Raw genomic sequence first — 24,514 nt, 5'->3', positions numbered from 1 at the left:
CCCCCCCCCACCCCCGCTGTGTGTCTGAGCACTTTCGTCGTCCAGAATCACGGCCGCATCCCTCAAATGTAAACAGGCTCTTGTTGGATGAGAATGCACCATGCTGGGGATGCCTCACACTCTCATTACTCTGTTGTTCTGGCTCCTCATGTTCCAAACACACGCAGCAGCGAGCATCCCGGACTCCAATTCCTGCGAACCGGAAATGTCTGCATAGAATGCATGGTAGATCCTACTACTTTTCCAGCGAAAGTGCATCACAGTATTATGGAAGTGTAATAGACGGGCTAAAGGCTGCAGATATTTCCTTCCAGGACTGGTCCGAAGGATACTTAACCATTTCCGAGGTCGCACCACAGCTTTCGCCACTTGACTCCAATTTCATCAAATTCAGAAATGTGCTTTCAACGGGAAAACAGTTTTTTTTTTTCCTTTCATAGTTTATTGTCAAGTTGGTTTCCATATAACACCCAGTGCTCATCCCCACAAGTGCCCTCCTCCATGCCCATCACCCCCCCTTCCCCTCCCCCCACCCCCATCTGCCCTCAGTTTGTTCTCAGCCTTTAAGAGTCTCTCATGGTTTGCAATGGGAAAACCGTTTTTAACCAACTTACTGAAATATAATTACCGCACCATAAAGCCGTTCCTCTTAACTGTACAACCCAGTGATTTGTGGTATTCACAGAGTTGTGTCCACCATCTTCCACTGTTAGAACCCCCCAAGAGCCTCCATGCCTCACTGGGGAAACTTCAAGGTAGAAACAAAGTTAGTTTTTAGTCTTTACCTTCTCCTTGGGTCACTCACGTTTCATTCCTCTGTGAATTCAACAAATATTTGTTGAGCACCTATATGTGTCAGGCGCTATCCTGGGTATAGGGGATAGTAAATGAATGAAAGGAAAGAATTTTCTGGAAAATTCTGGAACACACACACAGGCAAACAGATGTAGTCCAATTGGGGGTGTGAGGAAACTGTAAACAAGATTAATAAGTAAAATACTGTTGTAAAGTAGGGGAGAGAGTGATTACTGATGGTAGAATAGAATGCAGGGAGATACTGAGGAGGGGTATTTTGTTTTTCTAAAGTTTTAGGGAGCGCAGACAAAGGTTTTGCTGAGAAAGAGATGCTTGTGTGAAGGAAGTGAAGGAGTTAGCCTTGCACCAGCCTGAAGGAGCAGCATTCCAGTTCCAGGAAACAGTCGGTGCAAAGGTCCTGAGGCAGGACTAATCTTGCAGTGTTCTTGGAACAGCAGAGGAGCCTGTGAGTAGATCCACAGATCAAGGCAGGGTAGCTGGGGATGAAGCCTGAGAGGAAGGAGGGAGTTGGGTTTGCTGGGTCTTCGCAGCCATTGTAAAGAGCATGGCTTTGCTTTTATGCTGCATTTGATATGAGAATGGCTGGGACATGCTAAGCAGAGGACATGATGTGGCTAAGATTTTACTGGGCCTCTCCGACGGCTGTGTGGGAAGGAGACGAGGGGAGAGGAAGAGGAAGCAGGGGGTCGGAGGAGGTCACTGCGATGATCCTGGGCGAAGGCGATGGTAATCTGGACGAAGCCAGAAGTGAGCCCCCCGGGGGACACACGTGGAGGAATGAAGCTGACCGATTTAAGAAGTTTCTAGTGGGTAATGCTGATTGGCCAACTCCGTAAATTCTAAAAGTCACTGGCTGGTTCATTTAACGTGAGTGAGTTTCATTATATGTAAGTTAAATTCCTATCAGGTTGTTTAAACAATTTTTCCCCAGTAAGAGCGCATTCTTCGTTTGACGAGGTTAAGTGGGGAAAGATGTGGCGCCATCTTGTAAATGGTCACGTGTCCCCTGGAAAAGTCCTGGAGGAAATCTGCAACCGTGTAGCGCAATTATGACACTCCCGTCATTTCCTGACACATCTTCACTTAAACCAAACCAGAGGCGATTGTGAATTCTGTACAAACACTTTGGGTTTACAAGAGTGCAAGAACGAGAGTCTAGAATGTTCCTCTCAGTGAGATGTATGGAAGTATGGATATGGGGCATATTTGCAAAAGCAGGAAATAGAACACGCTAACACTGACTGCCACGTTCCAAAAAATGGTACATTTTCATGTAATGAAAGCCCATTTATTCCTACTGTGCTCCAGAACTGAAACTGTACCAGTTTTAAGTCCATGAGGGGTTTAAAATTGCTTTGAGAAAGAATTATTGCTTCTAAAGTAATAGTCTGTACAAAGGGTAAGTAATTTCTAGTGTATTTGAGTTGGGTGGAGGGCCAGCCTTGATCACTTCAGTCTGGGTCAAGGGAAAAGGGAAAGGACTTTTTCCATCTACAATAAACACATCTGAAAATAAAAGGAAAATTAAATACAGAAAAAAATAAACTTGATAAAACGGGTTTCATTTACTTTATGCTTTCTGTCTGCTATTCATTGGCCTTAATCCTGATTTTCATGGAAAAGCCAAATCTTGTCATTCTCGTCTTTATGGTTATGTTTAACTACAAAATTAGTCTGTGGTTTGCCAGGATGGATTGGCTATTGACTAAGTTAATTTCCTCGTAACTCACGTGTTTTCCAAGAACTTAATCTCAGCCCCTCAGGATGCCGATTGTTACAGAAAATTCTGAGTCGTTGATAGAGTGGTAACCCAGTTTCATGTTTTTCTCACCCCGGTGAGTACCATTTTTGCTGTTAGCCCCTGTGTCCCCCAGAAGAAATGCATGATTATAAAATGGAGAAAATCAGGAATTTTTGCTGGCAGCAGCAAGCCCAAAAGAGAGGTTGAGATAATTTCTGTATTCACTTATTTAAATCCTCTCCTAACTTTCCCCCAGTACTTATGGAAAATCGGCTTCGACGTTAAAAGTTAAAATTGCAAATAATTCAATATCCCAATGCATAGTGCCTCTTTCTGGCTTTTGCCTCCTTATTTGGAAACTGGAAATGGTAATGCACTTGGAGACTTCCCGTCCTAGTCACTGTGAGGATGAGGCGTCTTCCTAGCCATCCCACCCCCAGATCCTAGATCTACCGGAATTTTCCATCCCATTGCATTGGACAAACCACAGGAAGCACGGTGCATACACAGGACAGAGGGTCACTGCTCCTGTCTGTGCCGCTTGATCTGCCAGCCAAGGCCTCCTCCGGAGCCCGTGCAAGTGGAAGCTTTGGGTGCACGTGGCTTATCTGGGAGGCGGGCCACGGAACGGCGGCGATGGGAGGAAGAGAAGGCACAGGATAGAAGTTGGGGTCTCATACTTGTCGTCAGTGAGGACGACAGAGCTCCTTACCGTGGGGACTCAGTCCTTGGTGCGGGCTGTTGCGCAGGCACATCGTCCACACGCGGGCAGAGCTTGCTCGGGGTGACGGCACGGCTGGCTGAGGATCTGGGTTCACAAGCCAGCGTGTGTCCTGAAGCCGTGAAGGGCAGGGACTGACCTTGGGAGGCGGCAGCTGCAGGGCTGGACTCCACGCTGCGGGATTCCTGCCACAGCGGATCGCGGACATTTTCAGCTGTGGTTTAAAATACATATATTCACAGTTTAATGAAAAGAATGCCCGCATTCCTGAAGGTCCCCGGGCCCTTTCCTGTGTCAGCCAGCGGCGATCACTGGAGAAAGGTGTGCGCTTCCAGCCTGGCTGTGCGCCTCTCCCCTGACCTCACCCTCTCCCTGCGTCTGGCAGGCTCCCCGGTCCGTCTGTACCAGAGCCACTCATTTCCAGTCCCAGAGGCCCCGCACATGGCAGTGAACCATCAGTGAACCATGGCACATTTGTACCTGCAGAAATCCTACGTTTCGGGTTCCACGCCACGCCTGCTTATGTTTCTCAGCAAACTGGTGTTTAACCTTCCCCAGATCGTGATGATCCTTATTGAAGGGGCAAAAAATGTACATCTACTGCATGCCCCGTATTGGAAGTGTATATTGCTGACTCATACTACCCGGGCCAAACGTTTGCTAAATTTGGGAAGTAGCGTCCTCTGCCCATTGAGATGACTTCTGGGTGTCAGTGTGGGTAGCCAGGGAAAGAAGGACGTCTTTCAGTTTTGTAGATCGTACAGAGCAAAATCTGAATTTTAGGGTTTTTTTTTTTTGTTGTTGTTGCTTTATTTTGTTTTGCTTTTGCGTGTTGCCAAAGCAGTCAAACATTTGGGTGTTGGAGACTGGTCAGTAACAGTTGAGCATTCTGAAACAGCACAAGCTAAAGGGCCATAGGAGGAAAAATGTAACAATCTCCTTCTGTTATCTTTAAGCTAATATGTCAACTTCTAGTTACTATATTCACATCCCTCCAAATTCGAGGCTTTCCATGCACCTTCCTTGTCTGTTTTGCCATGAGCCCAGGATACGTTAAAAAGGAAAAGATGCAGATAGCGTTGTTTTCAGAGCGCGCAAGTCTCACACCGGATGTTATTCTGTGTGTACGTTACACAGTGTTAGTAAAATGAGAACAGACATCATGCAGAGTAATAAAGTCCCCTGCTGCTCCGTGGGGACCCGTGACTTTATATGCTGTCCCACAGCTGCTCCATGTGTGCTGTTTCCATTGGGCAAGACTCTGTAATGCATGTGTCTTGAAACTTTAGTCATCAGGGTACCTTCTGCAGCTTTTCACAGGCTTAGGAGGTGTTGAATGTCTAGATACTGCATGGTGATATATATAGTTTTTTAATGAGGGAAGGAAAACTACCCCAACTGCTGAGTCTGGAAAGAAAAGTGACATTATCAGAACCAACCTTCTAATTCAGAGAACTTGTGCGTAGTTATAACACTGCTTTAAAAATATCCACTTGGGAGGCGCCTGGTGGCTCAGCTGGTTAGGGATCCGACTTCAGCTCAGGTCATGATCTGACAGCTCGTGGGTTTGAGCCCTGCCTCACGCTCTGTGCTGAGAGCCTGGAGCCTGCGTCAGATTCTGTGTCTCCCTCTGTCTCTTCCCCTCCCCCACTCACGCTCCGTCTCTCAATCTCAAAAATAAATAAACGTTAAAAAATATATATATATCCACTTGGTCACTGTTACTTACCTTAAGGGGTATTATTCCTGTGATGCATTTCAGTGGGAGGTTTGATCTTTGGATATCATTTGAGGAAATGAAGTAGGTGATCAAATTAACATCCATTTTTTTAAGAACATACGTTGTTTGTCTATGGGCGCATGTGTGAATGTACATGTGTACATGTATATTATTTATTTATAAGCGTTGTTCTCTTCTTTGCTGTTTGCGTACTACCTACTCACTTGTGGCATTCATCATCCACCAGAGGTTAAAGACAGAGTGAAACCTTAAATCTCTCCTTCTGAAACCCACACAGGATCTCATCCTCCTTGGCTTGAAGCACCACCTAAGATTGCTAATGAAAGAAACTATTTTTGTCCAGCGCTAACACTGGCATTCATGCTAAATGATCAGTACAGCCTGTGCCAGAAATTGTATGTAAGTAGAGGAAGCACGCACAGCCTTCCTCGTTCAGCTCTTTGGAAGCGCGCTTCCTTTCCGCTTTCTGAGATGTTTCCGCTGGTAATCGGGGAGGTTGCCCAGAGGGTGTGGGAGGCAGCACAGAGGGAATCGAGGTGGGGGATGGGTGCCCTGATTTAAGCCCAGAGGGAGGGGTTGGAGAGCCCTGGTCTCCTGATGTGGCTCTGATACCCCCCACCTACACTCCAACATGTAAACTCCCCCACCCTTCATTTCCTCATCTGCAAAATGGGGACAGAACTCCAACATTTACTCAACAAAGCACAACCATACATTTATAACATTAGAAATGGGTGCTCATGTCAAGTTTCAAAAAGCTAATGGTATCACTGCTTTTGGGAAGACTCTCGCTCAGGGCTTGGCAGTCTATGGCCTGGGATCCAAATTTGGCTCACCGCCCACTTTTACAGATAAAGCTCTATTGGTACACAGGTCACTTGTTGACATGTTTTCCATGGCTGCTTTTAGCTAGAGCAGCAGAGTTAGGTAGTTATCACAGAGACTGTCTGGTGTGCCGATCCCCAAGTGTTTACTCTCTGCTCCTTCCCTGAAAAAGTCTGTCAGGCCCTGCACTAGACTGTGTATGAGAAAGGACACTTCCCCGTGAAAGGGCTTTCCACATTTTCTGTCCAGGGACACTGGCCCATGGCTGTGATGAGGACATTCAACATGTGTAGGGATGTGACATGTGTAGGCGTGCACTGTAGAGCGTCACCCTTCTTTGCATTCTCACTCCCGACTATGCTGCCACCCATTACCTGAATGACCTCAGAGAAGTCACCTCACCTCTCTAACCCTAAGGCCTTTACCAGTTTGTTAAAATGCACCAACGAGTACACTGTAGAATCCCTTAGGGCTTTGTTAAAATAGGTTGTGTGTGTTTTTCTTTTTCACACGCAGACTTCCGAGCAGACATTTAAAAATTACAATGCAATTACGACATCGAGCAAATGGAAAGAAGAGATTTTGTGTAACGCAGCAAAGGGAATATATTTTCCTTTGTAATGGAGGGAGCCATCTCCCGAGGCACGGGATGGATGACGTGAATATGGCAATTTTAGGACTGCAAGTGAAATCCTTCAGATTAGGCACATGGGACAGTCTGCCTCCCCCCTGACATCTACAGGGAGTGAATGGCCAAGTGAATATCTGGCTTATGTAGGACAATCAGGCCAATAACCACATGGTGTCTGCAATTCATTTTTGCTTCGTAATTGGACGGTGATTGTTTTGGGGGTGTCTCATCTTGGTAACAGCAGTACACCGTCTTGATATTGTGAATTGTCAGAGCTTTACTTTTAAGGTAATATAAAGCACATATCACTGATTCACATATTTGAAAGCATTATTTCCGCATAGGTTCTTCTCATGAATTATGTTTCATAAACATAATAATGTTTCATGTTTCATAATGTTTTGTAAACTAGAAGGTATTTTTCCAGATTATTATGATCACATCCAAGGTGTAAGACGGTTTTCCAGAGAAGTAATTATGTAGTGAACGGAGCAGATGAAGACAACAGAGAATCCCTAATACTAGTAGATCTTCTTAAACTTGCATTTCTCTGTTAGGAGAGGAGGTGACTTTGAGCTCCTCTCATGAACGTACAGTAACTAGAGAATTCACGTAACTACTTATTTTCGCCTATACCCATTCAGGTACATCACTGAGGACATGTACAGCTGTGATTATCTTTATGCATTAAAAAAATTATTTTTTGCCGTGAAGTGATGATTAGCTTGCAAACGAGGCTCCCTCTCAGAAAAGTCTGTAGCTCTTGTCTCTTATTTCAAGCCAGAAACAGTCCCTCGGTTCACTTCACCGTCTTGTTATGACTGACCCGTTTCCCACTGACCGGGTTTAAAACGGAAACTGAAATACTGCCTCACAAATCAAAGTCAGCATTTACGAGAAGTCTGTTATTCATTCATCTATTCATTTAGTAACTGTTTCCTGAGAGCCTGATGTGTGCCAGGCACTTGCATCAATGCTGGGAAGAGAAGTCCTTCAGATTTCAGATAAAAACAGATAAAAAAACCAAAACTTCCCCTCATGGAGCTTTCCTTCTCCTGAGCGGAGGCAGATAGGACATGAAGGACATCATAGGTCAGTTAGTAATAAGGGCTGTGGAGACTAACAAAGCAGGAGAAAACCACGGGTCAGCCAGTTTTGGTGGTGGGAGGAAAGAGCAGGTAGCCATGTTGCATAACAGGGCACCTGGTCGACCCTCAGCGGTGAGAAGCCAGCCATGGGTAGATTCCGGGGGAGGGCATGTAGGCAAAGCGGGTGGAAAAGTGTCAGTGGTGTCATGGTTTTCCTCTCCAAGACACAGTATGGGGACGATGTGGCTCAAGCAGAGGGGCCAGGTGGGGCTGGGAAAGGTTTGGGAGGGACTGTGCGGCCAGGGCTTGCAGGGTGTGTGGCAGATGCTAATACCCTGACTCTAAGTGAGCCAGGACGCCCCTAGCAGTTGAGAATTGGGCCGCGGTCTGGGCAGGGAGGAATCACCTGGCTTCTGTGCTGAGGGCAGGCTCCAGGGAGGTGGCCGCAGTGTGAGGGAGCATTGATACGAGGCGTTGGCAGTGATGGGGGAAGGGGGAGTGTGGTGTGGGTGCTGGTGGCGGTGAAAAGCAGTACTCCTGGATATATTCTCAAGTCTGTGCTAACAGCACTTAGCCTGAGGGGATATGAGAGCCCAAGAAGGGTTTTCAGTCTGGTTAAGTGGAAGGAGGAATGTCTGTTTACCGAAGGGTAGGCTCCTGTGGCGTGGTGACAGTTATGACGTGAGTGCTGGACACACTAGTTTTGAGTTGCCTCTGAGACCTCCAAGGGCCACTGACTGGAAGACCATCTGAATATTTGAGTTTGGGATAGTGTCTATGTGGAAGACATACATTTGAAAGTCTGCAGCACACAGAGTCTGGGTAAAGCTGTCCCCAGACGAGATCCTTAAAAAGTGCGAGTACCCGAGAAAGAAGAGGTCCTCGAGTTTGGGGGCTGGACGCCATCTTGTTTAGACATGGAGGCATGGGGAAGAAGCAGAGCAGGGATCAGGCAGAGAAGAGAATGAGCATCCCGCAGGACCGAGGGGGAAATTCAGCAGAGCTGTGTCAGGTAGAAAATGGGACTCTAACACGAGGCAGTGGTTGGCGGTGTCCTATCACGCCGATGACCCAAGTACGGCTCCTGGGGCTCTGCTGAGCCAGGACAGCTAGGAATCCTGGGCTTCCCACACCCAGGGTAACAGTGACAAGTGTGTTCAGCTTGCATAGAGTTGAGTCATGTTCGCACCACTTGGTTTTTGACACGGGCAGGTGCAATGCTTTCCAAGTTCCGGCGTGCAGGTAGGTCATCTCCTGCAAACTTACCTGTGTTTTTTACATGGAGAAAGATATTTCACATAAAACATATAAATTCGTATTTATGTAAAAATATAAAAAATAGAGAGATGGGTCCCACTCAGACTCACTGAATCACTGTATTCCAGTGTATGTCTTAGGTGCTCCTAGAAGGTTCCTAAAGTTGACCGTTTTGAACCACCTTATCAACAGTATCACATATCTATCTATCTATCTATCTATCTATCTATCTATCTATCTATCTATCATCTATCTATCATCTATCTATCTATCTATCTATCTATCTATCTATCATCTATCTCTGACAGCAGGAAAGAGAGACAGAGAGAGAGAATCCCAAGCAGGCTCTACACTCAACGTGTAGCCTGACAGGGGGCTCAATCCCATGACCTGGGGGTCATGACTTGAGCCAAAAACAAGAGTCAGTCTCTCAACCAACTGAGCCACCCGGGCTCCCCTGTACTCATTTTTTTTTTTTTAAATTAAGCAATCTGGGGCTCCTCGGTGGCTAAGCTGGTTAAGCATTCAACTTCAGCTCAGGTCATGATCTCACGGTCTGTGAGTTCGAGTCCCTCGTTGGGCTCTGTGCTGACGGCTCAGAGCCTGGAGCTGCTTTGGATTTTGTGCCTCCTCTCTCTCTGCCCCTCCCCCACTCACACTCTGTGATATGTAAATGCCTTGAAGGAGCCTTCTAGATTACAGATATGTCCCATGCAAATGCATCTTACTTTTTTGTAGACTGTATTCTCATCAGAGGCTTCCAAAGGGGATTGTATTCATTTCCAGCGTTTCTACACATACCAGGAAGTGCTCATGCATTGACCATGTAGTCATTGGACCTGCTAGGATGTGAGTTTCGTTGTCACCTTGGTACTCGAGTCACACTGTTTGTCCTTCTCCTGGATTTCAGATCCGTCCGCGCCCCCCGCCCCGGCCAATCTCCGGCTTGCAAACTCCACCACCAATGGTGACGGCACCGTGACCGTGGCCATTGTCTGGGATGTCCCCGAGGAAGCAGACATCCCTGTACATCACTATAAGGTATTTTGGAGCTGGACGGTCAGCACCAAGTCACTTGTCCCAACGAAAAAGAAGCGGAGAAAGACTACGGATGGGGTAAGTGGGAACCAGAAGAGAGCTGTCTTCTTCCAGGCTGTATCAGAGCTCAGGGCAGCTGACCGGGAAGGTGGCCTCTGCTTCGCTAAGGGAAGGGATGCGTGAAGGAAAGGGTCCCATCCCTTTCGTTTGGGCCGAGGAAGGTCAGGAATGGAGGGCCATGCTACATGTTTTTGCCTTTGACATTTTAGGTAAAACACAAACAAACAAAAAACAGCTGCATTTAGCCCATTGACTGACTCACATCCAAACGGCAGGCCCAACTCCAGAAAGGGAAGGGGCACAAATCATTTTTATATTAACTGTCCAGTCATAGAAAACGATATAATTCAAAATGTCCTTTACATTTAGTTCTTTTTCTTTGGGTTTGTTTGAGATCCTTGTAAATCGAAGAACAAATGTTCCCGGCTTTTCTGTTGAAGGTGTTTCCAGCTGTAATCTAATCAGTGGAACAGTACACAGCTTGGAAAATGCATGTTTGACAATATATTTCTCTCGTTGATTAAAAGAGCTCGAGTTCTGGGTTTATTTGCCAGATGGCAAGAAATAAAATCTTCAGGGGCGCCTGGGTGGCTTAGTCGGTTAAGCTTCTGACTTTCGCTTAGGTCATGATCTTGCGGTTCGTGGGTTTGAGCCCCGCGTCGGGCTCTGTGCTGACTGCCAGCTCAGAGCCTGGAGCCTGTTTCAGTCTGTGACTCCCTCTCTCTCTGACTCTCCCCTGCTCACGCTGTCTCTCACTCTATCTCCTAGAAATAAATAAAACATTTAAAAAAAAAAAGAAGAAGAAAAAAAGAAATAGTCTTCACTGACCCATTTTCTGAAGTGAGATTTCTATGGTAGTGAATATTTTGCATTGTATGAAGTTCTTAGTGCATAATACAGAGTTACCCGGTTTCCTTTTTGTACACATTCTTTTATTATTGTTACAAAACCTAAATAAACAACTTCCCCCTAATTTATAAAGTCGGATTTCATAAAAAACAAATGTTTGAAAACATTTTTGAAAAGGATAGCAAGACTTTTTTTTGGTTTTTTGGGTTTTTTTTGGCAGTGAAGATTCCAATTGCTGTGCCATTTAGAATTCTAAAACACGTCTGTATCCTCAATATTTAGTTGCAATGCCTAGTTTGGTTTTACTTTTAAGAGACTTCCTGACTGTTCCATCTTTTATTTTGAAGGACTTCACAGCAATTGATAATTGGCAATGTATGATTATCTCATAGGAAGATCTGAAGGGATCATAGGGATCAGAAGCAAAATATGATGTGTGAAATGGTTATGGTACTGCCCCCCTCCCCGAGCGTACACATATACAAACACTTCCACCATCAGTCACCAAATAGCCTCACAGGTTACTAGGAAACTTTGCAATTTATTTCTATTCTACATCAGTTAAGTAAGTAAAACGTGAACTGCAAAGTTTAACTGAAATCGTTAATGGGCCAGAGTAGCCAAAATGGTAGGTTACTATATTATGAGTGACTTACGTTTTTGGGTCCACTACAGGTAAGCCGTAGGTCATGTGGGTCACTGACTCCTCCATGTTAAAATCTGACCAACTGACATTAAGATTAGAAACTGGAAAAATCCATAAGAACGTTGAGAAATTATGAAATTTTCTTCTTGGGAATCCATGGGTTCCCATTTACCAAGATCTCATTCTAATACCCTAGGTAAATAAGGGGAGAAGGGATTTTCAACAGGGATGCTTTTTCAAAAGTGGATTTTCTTTTACCTGGGAGATAATCGTTTAGGCAGAATGACAGGCAATCCGACAGGAAGCCGTGACTAGAAGACATTGGGAATTGGTAGTTTATGCAGACATGCTGAAGGTTAAAAGAGGTAGATCGTCCATCCCAAGACACTGGGATGGCTTTTCTCTGGCAGTACCAGGTAGGAGGCTGCAGAGTGCAGTCCCCACCTCACCAGGATAAGCAGCCACAGTCTGGAGTCTGACTCTGAGACTTCCAGTTCTGGAAATGCAATCCCATCAGCCTTGCGGAGCCTAGCAGATGAGGATGGCCGCGTTCTGATAATCGACCCCTCAAAAGCCCCAAGCATACAGCGATGCTGTCTATAATTTATAGCAAGCCTCAAGTTCAGAGTTCTGGAACGCCCACAAGAAGCATGTTCTCTTGCTGGAAAGAGATCTCACAAGTCCTGGAACAGTGATCAGAATGCGGTTAGTGGCTGCGGAATTTACGCAAGGGACTTGGAGATGTGATTCCGTCTTCGATGATTTCAGACGATGCCTTTCCTTCATACAACAAGCACGCTGCACAATTAACACTGGAACCATCCACACTGGAAAGTGAGGGCCGCCAGTGGCCTGTGCTGTTGGGTGTTGCATTACTGATGGACCCCGTCTGACCTTCATGATCGGCAATACCACCGCTTTGACCATTTGTAGGCAAGTCCTACAGCCAGGGAGCTCTTTGATGTCAACACACGCATAATAGTTGGACAACCATCTTGAATTCTAAGACAATAACCTTATGTTCCTTCATCACAAGTTCTTGTAAGGGACTTCAGGACCCTCTTTTTCTTGAACCCTAGGAAGAGCAGCAGACTCAGAGTTTTTGGACCTGAGCTCCTGTCTTGGAGCTGCCGTCATGCACGTGCCCTTGGATGTCACTGGATCTCCCAGTCTGGCCTCCAAAATTCCATCTGGCCTCCAGCCATCAAGCAAATAAGTAGGGTTTCGACTTGCTTCATTTAACGCTGCGCATCACACACAAACTCAGATGAGTACTTGCTATTAACAGTGACGATGATCAAAAAGATCTTAAAGCATTTTCTTAAGATGATTTTTACGACCACTTTTGGTTGAAATTTACTCATAGAAGGTTTAGGATAAATATCAAAGAAATACAATTAGTGCCAATTCATAATTTTTCCAGGTATGTGGTAACACAAGCCTCTGTCAGTTTATGGCAAATATGTCTCTTTTGTCCATGAAGTGGTGTCTAGAATCGTTGGGGGCAGATTTATTCATTTCTCTGTTTTTTTTTTTTTTTTTTTACATTTTTTTAAAGTCTATTTGTTTATTTTAAGAGGAGAGAGAGTAAGCAGGGGAAGGGCAGAGAGACAAAATCCCAACCAGACTCCGCAGTGTCAGCACAGAGCCTCATGTGGGTCTTGATCCCACAAATGGGAAGATATGACCTGAGCTGACATCCAGAGTCTGATGCTCAACCGAATGAGCCACCTGGTGCCCCTGAATTATTCATTTCTATACTCGTGGAAGAGGATCCAATGATTGGATAAGACACAATTTCTAAAAAGTCTGTTTGGGTATTGTGTACAATTTATATTGATAGTAAAACTAGATTTTCAGATCCTAAAGATGGAGAGAATTGTGTGAACTTAGAAAATTAAAGGCACAGGTACAGTAGGGGCTGATGAGCTGCTCCCTGAGGACCGTCTGGCTCCTCAAGGAAGAGGAGCGGCAGAGCAGTTTGTAACCAGCTGGGCGAATCCTCTCTCCCCTGCAGGCCCAGAACTCGGTGATCCTGGACAGACTGCAGCCAGACTGCGGCTACACCGTGGAGCTGCAGGCCATCGCCTACTGGGGGCAGACGCGCCTGAAGGGGGCGAAGGCGTCCCTGCACTTCACGCCTGCGCGCTCCACCGGCCACAGTGAGTGTCCTATCCCGTCCCTGCGTTTCACACCTGCACACTTCACACCTGCACACTTCACACCTGCACACTTCACACCCACGTGCTCCACCGGCCACAGTGAGTGTCCTGTCCCATCCCTGCACTTCACACCTGCACACTTCACACCTGTGCACTCCGCCAGTCACAGTAAGTGTCCTGTCCCGTCCCTGCACTTCACACCTGCACACTTCACACCTGCACGTTCCACCGGCCACAGTAAGTGTCCTGTCCCCTCCCTGCACTTCACACCTGCACACTTCATACCTGCACACTTCACACCTGTGCACTCCGCCGGCCACAGTAAGTGTCCTGTCCCATCCCTGCACTTCACACCTGCACACTACACACCTGTGCACTCCGCCAGTCACAGTAAGTGTCCTGTCCCGTCCCTGCACTTCACACCTGCACACTTCACACCTGTGCACTCCGCCAGTCACAGTAAGTGTCCTGTCCCGTCCCTGCACTTCACACCTGCACACTTCACACCCGCCCGTTCCACCGGCCACAGTAAGTGTCCTGTCCCCTCCCTGCACTTCACACCTGCACACTTCATACCTGCACACTTCACACCTGTGCACTCCACCGGCCACAGTAAGTGTCCTGTCCCATCCCTGCACTTCACCCCTGCACACTTCACACCCGCACGTTCCACCGGCCACAGTAAGTGTCCTGTCCCGTCCCTGCACTTCACACCCGCACACTCCGCCAGCCACAGCGAGTGCCCTGTCCTTGTGGAGATGTACGTTTCTGGCCTCGCTGTGTGTCTCTTCCCTGGCTGCACCCTCTCCCCACATCTGGCAGGCTCCACAAGCTCCACATCTGCACTGGAAACGCGCATTTCTAACTCCCAGAGGTCCCAGATGTGGCAGTGAACCATTGGGAGGGACCTACATTTCGGGCACTTCTCTTTTCCAGCAAACTGGTGTTTAACTTTCCCTTGATCATGTTGATACTTATTGAAGGGGCAAAAATGTGTAGATCACGTGCCCCGTATCAGAGATGTGTATTGCTGAGTCATACTACCCGGGCCAAACAGTTGCTGAATTTGGGAAGTAGCGTCTTCTGCCCACTGAGATGACTTATATGTGTCAACGTGGGGAGTGAGAGAAACAAGGATATCTTCCATTCTTGTAGATCATATGGAGCAAAATCTGAATTTTGGTTTTTTTTTTTTCTTTGTTGCGTGTTGCCGAAATCAGGCAAAACATTTGGGTGGTTGAGACTGGTCAGTATCAGTTGACTCATGTTTCAGTTTTACCTTTGACTTTTGATTCGTATCTACTGAATATGCAATATTTTGCTGTCATAGTGGAAATTTAGGAAGAAACGTCATGTCTCCTAAACCTGAGGACTGGTGACACACCCATCGTTATCGGTATTCCACAGTGGTCATGTTGCTTCTTGAAATGCTTTTTTTTTTTTTTTTTTTTAATTTCTAGGAGAGAGAGAGACAGCATGAGCAGGGGAGGGTCAGAGAGAGAGGGAGATACAGACTCTGAAACAGGCTCCAGGCTCTATGCTGGCAGTCAGCACAGAGCCCGACGCGGGGCTCGAACCCACGAACCGCGAGATCATGACCTAAGCGAAAGTCAGACACTTAACCGACTAAGCCACCCAGGCGCGCCTTGAAATGCTACTTAATATTCCGTTTAGTAAACTTTTCCCGTATTGGTTTTTCTTGTTTCCCATTTTTTCTAAACTACTATGTTTGCCACAAACGGAGCCAAACAAGAGGACAGTCTCTTACATGGCAGTCCTATCTGGGCCAAAAATAAGTTCCTTTCTTGTTTCTGGCTTTGTTTACAAGAGGGGGCTGGTTAGAACCACTCAGAGAAGCGCCTGGCAAGGTTTCTGGGAACTGGATAGATTAAAGCACCGTGTGATGTTGATTCCCTGGAAGTAGAGCCCCATGGTATCTGCCTTTCATCATGGGCCTGCTGCAGAAGGGTAGAACGTGCTAGAAGCCTGTCTGAATTTAGGAAAGGCAAGCCTCACTCTGCAGACTTAGATGCAGTCATTGCTTATAATTATCTTCTACCACCTGGGAAAAATAGGATCAGAATGAGCAGGTCTGCTTGAAATGATGCTTTCAAAAAAGTTTGAGAAACAGCTTCCTACCTGCTTGAGAAACCATCCCTTTGGAGATTAAATATATTTGAAACAGTCAACTATTTCTAAGCATCTCTCTGGGTATGATACAACTTTTGCCTAAAAATTCTCTTGGAAACTTTTCTATATGTGTATAGACTTTTTAAATCCTGTCATCCATCCTTTCCTCCACTTGAAATGTAGGGCCACGAATCGTGACATTACTGTGCCTAATGATGGGGGTAATTGCTATGTAATGCTGTAGTATACTATAAACATAGGTCCAGTATATAGAGTATATACTTATAGGCCAAGTATACACGATATAGTACATAGGCACCATGTATTTGTATATGTGTGTGTGTCTGTGCGTGCATGTACACACATACACATTATTGCACCACTACCTGCATTTTGAACTCTGCCCAACATTGAGTTTGGAAGGTAAACATGTAAACATGATGGCACAGACATCAGTCCATTGCACATGCAGTAGTAATGGAAGCAGAAGAAACTAAAACTTCAGTAGGAATAAGAGCCCTCAAGAGTCGTGAGTGCCCCATGGGCCCACAAGGCATGGGCGTCTGCCCACACACAGGTGTGTGTGTGTGTGTGTGTGTGTGTGCGCGCGCACACACACACACACGCCTCGAGACTGGAGAGAACACTGTGTGTGCACAGAACTCAGCGCTGGGGAGAAGGCAGGGAGGGGCGTGGGGATGCAGCACGGTTCCTGGGAGAGCTCAGGGAATGCGTGGACTCAAGGACCATCTGTGTGTCTGACCCCCCACCCCCACCCCGTGTCCAGCTGCCAGTTCAGCACCTGCACAGGGATGGCTAGCAGGTGCTCAGCCATCACGCCTGTTCCTCTCCCAGGCTCTCCTACGGCAGACTCTCCATCCTTCGCCCATCTGTTCATGCCAGAGATTGAGAGGCCAGTCTTCATGCTTCTACTTTCTCTCTCTCCAGAAATGCAGTTCTTTAGAAAGTCCTTTTTGTCTGTAACATCAAGTGCTCTGTGGGATCTATCAAATTCTCTGCCATGGTCGGGCCATTCCCATCTCTTTTTTACAATTAAACAAGTCTCCTAATTAGCATGTGTTTCCACTCTTTGTTAACTATCCATTCTGTAGATGGCAGCCCACACGTGCTTTAGAAAATGGCAGCCGAGTAAGAGTTTTCTCCTCCTTCTGAGTTCTGCTTTCAACAGTGTCACCTATTCATCTTCTCCCAAAAGTTCATCCTTCCCTCCTGGCCCCTCCTCATATCTAAGTCCTGTAGACACATGCTTCCCTGAAGACCTTTTCCTCCTACTGCTGGGAGGAATTTCATCTGTTGTGTAAAGGAAGTTTGCCTCTTTGTGCCCTGGTTTTTCTGGTAAACAACATTCCTTCCCTGTTAGAAGCTGCTGTGGGATTGCAGACGCCCATGATGTGTGTTTCTTCCCACAACCCAGAACAAGAAGAATTGGACTTCAGCTTGCTATCATGGGGGTACATGGAGTGCCCGGTCAGGGGCCTGTGGACACAGAGCTTGGGCTGGGCTCTGGGTCTCCGCAGCACATCTAGGTCTTTCTCAGTCTTCCTGGAGCCCCCCTACAAGCCCGTCGGCTTGGCGAGATCCTCTTTAACTAGCTTCTTCTCCCACCCTCTCAAGGGTGATTATAAACCTGTCTGTCTCTCCTGCTTTAAGCCATAATGCACCGTATAATGCACATTCCTCGTTCTCAGAAAGGCACACAGTTCCCCGTCAGTATGAACACATCATGTTTATCTTCCTCCGTCCTCTGTAACGTGAGGTGGAAACATCTTTCCTTTTGTATACTGCAGATTCCACCATGTGGGGTCGAGACCCACCACTTCCCAACTTGGAAAAGGACATCCGCCAAACCAAAATCTTACCTACATCATGCAATACGGGTATCTGTCCGTTGCTGTGTCTGCATGCATATGTGTGGTATGTAAGCACAGCTCCGTAAATACCTGTGAAATGCAATCAGTAATCCCTCTCTCACCTACAACCTCAGTCAACTTTCCATCAGACAGGTTGATTGTGAATGCTAATGTCACTTTTTAAAATTTAATTGTTTTAAGTTTATTTATTTCGAGAGAGAGGATGTACAAGTTGGGAAGGGGCAGAGAGAGGGAGAGAATCCCAAGCAGGCTCCATGCTGTCAGCACAGAGCCTGATGAGGGGCTCAATCTCATGAACCTTGAGATCGTGACCTGAGCCAAAATCAAGAGTCAGATGCCTAAGCAACTGAGCCCCACTAATGTTACTTTCTAATCATCTTTTAAAATTAAATAATGTTTTAACTGATCAATAGATACAAGATTTAACCTATCAAAGGCCACTTTATTCTAACAATTATTCCTCTTGTGAGGATTCAGAAAGGTGATAAAGGAAAAGTTAAAAAAAAAAAAGGAATCGTGCAAAGTATTGTTTTGACTCAGGGCATCCCTTGGAAGAGATGGGCTTCACCAAGGATTATGCAGGATACGGGTGAATATTTTTCAGGATTTCATTCACTGATGGTGATATACAGTCTCATAAATGCTAGTACATGACTTTTACAAGAACACTGTGTATTTCATCATGAACCAATGAGAAGTAAAGAATAATTGCAACTTTATAGAATAAGCAAGGGAAATTATGTTTTATACGAAAGAGAGTAGTAAATGCTGGCATGTAAATTACTTTTTGAATTATATTTTCCAGGTCTGCAGGCTGCTAGGTGTTTTAATGCCAGAAAGTTCTGTGCAGGCAAAGGCTGGATGTTTCTGACATTTTATAAAAGGGCCCTTTGAAGGCAGAAAGATGTAACACTGTCTTAAGTGGAAATGCAGCTCGCTCTTTTGGAGGCTGGGAGAGTATTTCCAGTGTTGGTAGATTACTGATATTTTAGAATTGCCTCATGTGGGAGGGGTATTCTTACCGCTACTCAAAATAACAATAGAGCAGAGAGAAAATATCTGGGATCTCCTGATCTGTGAAATTAATCAGAATTGTGGCAATTGAAAAAACAGCCTAGTCATCCAGTTCTCGTAACTTTGGGACTATGAAATAAGAGTATAAATCAGACCTCATATCTTTTTACAGTAGGTAGGAATGATTTTATTCCACTCTTATTTAGCAATGGAAGCACAGGTCACCCCCTGGAGTCAGGGCCAGGCTCGTAGGAGTGCAGCACGCACCTGTGTGTCCATTACCTGTGGCCTCAGCAACGCTACACGGTGATGCATTTCTGTCCTTGACACATTTCAAGAGAGCAGTGCCGGTTCACTGGAGATACAGAAAACAATGTCCTTACATGTACATAGTGAAAAATAAAAGTTTGCGTAGGATATAATAGAATGTAGGAAGATAAAATTCACACAGAGTTTAAACATAGTATCTTAGTGATCCTTGGCAAATTCTTGAAGTCACTCCATAACAGTGCAGGGATTACACACACAAACGGGCTTGTGAAAGTCCTCAGTCCTTAGTTAGCTAGTCAACAGATGGGTGTGTGTGTGTGTGTCTGTGTGTGTGTGTGTGTGTGTGTGCAGGATTCTTTACCTCCATGGTGACCAGGAAAGAAATGAATTTTGGCCAAGAGCCCAGCCTCCTCTGGGCTCTGAGCTCTCTCTGTTGTTGGGTACACGGGCTCTCTCTGGGGGATGACACAGGGCCTCTCAAAGTGGCCTATGATACTGTGATTAAAAATAAGAAATATGTATTCAGTCTTTGGCCCCATTCCTGGCCCAGGGACTCCGTAAACATGCACAGGGATGGGGTTCCGAGAGCTTCTAGGTTGGGGAGCACCCCTGGAGAAGGCGTGGAGGCTCCGTGCGCCTTCTCACGTAGCTGGCCCTGGGCAGCTCTTCATCAGGCTCATCCTAAGAGAGCTTTTATGATAAACTGATAGGCAGTCTAGGGAGTAAAGTGTTTCTGGGTCGTGGGAGCCACTCTAGCAAATTAATTGAATCCAACTTGGGGGTGGTTGGAACCGCCCACCTGTAGCAGGTGGTCAGAACACAGGTGCCAACCAGGACCCGTGAGGGGTGTCTGCACTGGGGGCCATCTTGCCGGATGGAGCCCTTACCCTGGGGGGTCCGAGGCCGAGTGCCGGTGGAGAGTGTCAGAGGGGACACCCCCACACGGATGGTGTCCACGCAGTGATCCGAGGCCGTGTGCAGGTGGAGGGTGTCCGATGGGACACGCCACACGGATGGTATACCCTGACAGGGCCAGGCCCCGGCAGTGTCTGGGGATGGCGGTGTCGGGGGGGCCCGGCCGTGTCAGGGGACAGCGGTTTGGGGGGCGCACAGCGGTGTCGGGCGGCGGTTTAGAGGAGCCCGGCCGTGTCAGGGGAAGACCGTTTCGAGGGAGACCCGTCCTTGTCAGGGGACGGCCGTTCATTCTCACCACCGTGTTACGGGATGGTGGTTTCGAGGGCCCGACCGTGTCAGGGGACAGCGGTTTCGAGGGGCCCAGCCGTTCAGGGGAAGGCCGTTTTGAGGGCGTCCCGGCCGTGTCAGGGGATGGCCGTTCATACTCACCACTGTGCTACGGTACGACGGTTTCGAGGGGCCCTGCTGTGTCACGAACGGCAGTTTCGAGGGGCCCGGCAATGTCAGGGGACAGCGGTGTCATGCTCACTGCCATGTCACAGATTGGCGGTTTCGAGGGGCCCGGCCGTGTCAGGTTACGGTGGTGTCAAGGTGCCCGGCCGTGTCACAGGATGGCGGTTTCAAGGGCCCCGGCCATGTCAGTTGACGGGCGTTTCGAGGGAGTCCTGGCCATGTCACGGGACGGCCGTGTCATACTCACTACTGTGTCACAGAATGGCGGTTTGGAGGGGCCCGGCTGTGTCACAGAACGGCAGTTTCGAGAGGTGCGGCGGTTTCAAAGGACAGCAGTGTCAGGGTCCCGGAAGTGTCACGGACGGCAGTTTCGAGGGGTGTGGCCGTGTCAAGAGACGGCAGTGTCGGGGTCCCAGAAGTGTCTGGGGACGGCGGTGTTGGGGGGCCTGGCCGTGTCTGGGGACAGTGGTGTCGGGGTGAACTGCCTTGTCAGGAAACGGAAGTGTCAGGGAGCCCGGCCGTGCCAGGGGACAGCGGTTTCTGTGGGGCACAGCCGTGTCAGGGGACGGAGGTGTTGGGGGGAACCGCCTTGTCAGGCAACAGAAGAGTCGGGGGGCCCGGCCGTGTCAGGGGACAGTGGTGTCGGGGGCCCGTCCGTGTCTGGTGACAGTGTTTTTGGGGGGAAACTGCCCTGTCACGGGACGGCGGTGTCAGGAGGCACTGCGGTTCTAGGGACGGCGCTGTCGGGACGCCTGGGTATGTCAGGGGACGGCGGTGTCGGGGGGCCCGGCCTTGTCAGGGGATGGTGGTGTCGGGGCGAACGGCCCCGACAGGGGATGGCGGTATTGGGGGGGCACAGCCGTGTCTGGGGATGGCCGTGTCATACTCAGCGCCGTGTCAGGGGACGGCGGTTTTGGCGGCCCTAGCCGTCTCATGAGACAGCAGTTTCAAGGGCCCCAGCCGTGTCACTTGATGACCGTTTCAAGGGAGTCGCGGCCGTGTCAGGGGAAGGCGGTGACCCCCACGCTGCCGTGTCACGGAACGGCAGTTTTGAGGGGCCCGGCCATCTCATGAGATGCTGGTTTCAAGGGCCCCGGCCGTGTCACGGGACGGCAGTTTCCAGGGGCCCGGCCGTCTCATAGGGCGGTGATTTATAGGGGCCCGGCTATGTCACGGGACGGCAGTTTCCAGGGGCCCGGCAGTGTCAGGGGCAGTGGTGTCGGGAGGAATCGCCATGTCAGGAGACGGACGTTTAGGGGGGCACAGCCGTGTCTGGGGACGGCAGTGTCATGGGGCCCGGCCATGTCTGGGGACAGTGTTTTCGGGGGGAACTGCTCGGTCACGGGACGGCGGTGTCAGGGGAAACCGCCGTGTCAGGGGACGGCAGTGTCAGGGACCGGCCGAGTCGGGGACGGCGTGTCACACAGAGGCAGTTTTGAGGCGTCTGGCCATGTCGGGGTCCCGGCAGTGTCTGGGGACGGCAGTTTCAAGGGCCTTGGCCGTGTCACGGTTCGGCAGTTTCAAGGGCCCCGGCCGTGTCACGGTTCGGCAGTTTCAAGGGCCCCGGCCGTGTCAAGGTTCGGCAGTTTCAAGGGCTCCAGCCTTGTCACGGTTCGGCAGTTTCAAGGGCCCCGGCCGTCTCATTGGACGTCAGTTTCAAGGGCCTTGGCAGAGTCACGCGATGGGAGTTTCAAGGACTCCGGCTGAGTCACGGTACGGCAGTCTCAAGGGCCCCGGCCGTCTCATAGGGCGGTGATTTATAGGGCCCGCTATGTCACAGGACGGCAGTTTCGAGGGGCCCCACTTTGTCTGGGGAAGTGGTGTTGGGGGGAACCGCACTATCAGGGAACGGCAGTGTGGGGGCCCGGCAGTGTCAGGGGCAGTGGTGTCGGGGGAATCGCCGTGTCAGGGGACGGCGGTTTTGGGGGGCACAGCTGTGTCAGGGGACCGCTGTGTCGAGGGCCCGGCCGAGTCGGGGACGGCGTGTCACACAGAGACGGTTACGAGGGTTCCGGCCGTGTCGGGGGTCCTGGCCGTGTCTGGGGACAATGTTTTCGGGGGGAACTGCCCTGTCACAGGATGGCGGTGTCGGGGGGCCCGGCCGTGTCAGGGGACAGTGGTGTCACAGGAAACCGCCGTGTCAGGGGATGGCGGTGTCGGGGGCCCGTCCGTGTCTGGTGACTGTTTTCGGGGGGAAACTGCCCTGTCACGGGACGGCGGTGTCAGGAGGCACTGCGGTTCTAGGGACGGCGCTGTCGGGACGCCTGGGTGTGTCAGGGGACGGTGGTGTCGGGGGGCCCGGCTGTGTCAGGGGATAGTGGTGTCGGGGCGAACGGCCCCGTCGGGACGGCGGTATTGGGGGGGCACAGCCGTGTCTGGGGATGGCCGTGTCATACTCAGCGCCGTGTCAGGGGACTGCGGTTTTGGCGGCCCCGACCATCTCATGAGACGGTAGTTTCAAGGGCCCCAGCCATGTCACTTCATGACCGTTTCGAGGGAGTCGCGGCCGTGTCAGGGGAAGGCGGTGACCCCCCATGCTGCCGTGTCATGGTTTGGCAGTTTCAAGGACTCCGGCTGAGTCACGGTACGGCAGTCTCAAGGGCCCCGGCCGTCTCATAGGGCGGCGATTTATAGGGCCCGCTATGTCACAGGACGGCAGTTTCGAGCGTCCCGGCTGTGTCTGGGGAAGTGGTGTCGGGGGGAACCGCACTATCAGGGAACGGCAGTGTGGGGGCCCGGCAGTGTCAGGGGCAGTGGTGTCGGGGGAATCGCCGTGTCAGGGGACGGCGGTTTTGGGGGGCACAGCTGTGTCAGGGGACCGCTGTGTCGAGGGCCCGGCCGAGTCGGGGACGGCGTGTCACACAGAGACGGTTACGAGGGTTCCGGCTGTGTCGGGGGTCCTGGCCGTGTCTGGGGACAATATTTTGGGGGGAACTGCCCTGTCACAGGACGGCGGTGTCGTGGGGCCCGGCCATGTCTGGGGACAGTATTTTCGGGGGGAACTGGTGGGTCACAGGACGGCGGTGTCGGGGGGAACCGCTGTGTCAGGGGATGTCGGTGTCAAGGGCCCCGGCCGTGTCAGTTGATGACCGTTTCAAGGGAGTCGCGGCGTGTCAGGGGACGGCGGTGTCGGGGGCCCGGCCGAGTCGGTGACGGCGTGTCACACAGACGGTTTTCAGGGTTCCGGCCGTGTCGGAAGTCCCGGCCGTGTCTGGGGACGGTGGTGTCTGGGGGCCCGGCCTTGTCTGGGGACAGTGTTTTCGGGGGAACCGCCCTGTCAGGGGACGGCGGTATTGGGGGGGCACAGCCGTGTCTGCTGATGGCTGTGTCCTACTCACCGCCGTATCACGGGACGGCGGTTTTGACGGCCCCGGCCGTGTCAGGGGACGGCGGTTTCGAGGGAGTCGCGGCCGTGTCAGGGGAAGGCGTTTCAAGGGCCTTGGCCGTGTCACGGTTCGGCAGTTTCAAGGGCTCCAGCCTTGTCACGGTTCGGCAGTTTCAAGGGCCCCGGCCGTCTCATGGGACGGCGATTTCTAGGGCCCCAGCTATGTCACGGGACGGCAGTTTCGAGGGTCCCAGCTGTGTCAGGGGACTGTGGTGTCGGGGGGAACCGCACTGTCAGGGAAAAGTATTGTGGGGGCCCGGCAGTGGCAGTGTCAGTGGTGTCGGGGAAATCGCCGTGTCAGGAGATGGCAGTATTGGGGGGCCCGGCCGTGTCAGGGGACAGTGGTGTCACAGGAAACCACCGGGTCAGGGGATGGCGGTGTCGGGGGCCCGTCCGTGTCTGGTGACTGTTTTCGGGGGGAAACTGCCCTGTCACGGGACGGCGGTGTCAGGAGGCACTGCGGTTCTAGGGACGGCGCTGTCGGGACGCCTGGGTGTGTCAGGGGGCGGCGGTGTCGGGGGGCCCAGCCGTGTCAGGGGATAGTGGTGTCGGGGTGAACGGCCCCGTCGGGACAGCGGTATTGGGGGGGCACAGCCGTGTCTGGGGATGGCCGTGTCATACTCAGCGCCGTGTCACGGGACGGCGGTTTTGACGGCCCCGGCCGTGTCAGAGGATGGCGGTGTAAAGGGCCCCGGCTGTGTCAGTTGATGGGCGTTTTGAGGGTGTCATGGCCGTGTCAGAGGAAGGCAGTGTCCCGCTCACTGCTGTGTGACTGAACGACGGTTTCGAGGGCCCCGGCCGTGTCACGGGACGGCAGTTTCCAGGGCTCCAGCCGTGTCACAGGATGGCAGTTTCGAGGGGCCCGGTCGTCTCAGGAGAC

The 24,514-nt window shown here is 50.0% G+C and overlaps 1 protein-coding gene across 1 annotated transcript in view; it reads left to right on the top strand.

Moving 5' to 3' along the window:
* ANOS1 (anosmin 1) overlaps nt 1-24,514 on the top strand; it is a 607,978-nt gene that overhangs the window by 559,535 nt on the left and 23,929 nt on the right. The window contains exons 8-9 of the mRNA XM_077754738.1: nt 9,731-9,936; nt 13,431-13,575. Coding sequence (XP_077610864.1) covers nt 9,731-9,936; nt 13,431-13,575 — 351 coding nt within the window. The remainder of the gene's footprint in view (nt 1-9,730; nt 9,937-13,430; nt 13,576-24,514) is intronic.

Source organism: Crocuta crocuta, unplaced genomic scaffold, assembly GCF_008692635.1.
Source record: "Crocuta crocuta isolate KB4526 unplaced genomic scaffold, BGI_CrCroc_1.0 scaffold221, whole genome shotgun sequence".
Classification (NCBI taxonomy): Eukaryota; Metazoa; Chordata; class Mammalia; order Carnivora; family Hyaenidae; genus Crocuta; species Crocuta crocuta.
This window is presented reverse-complemented; position numbering and strand designations above follow the sequence as displayed.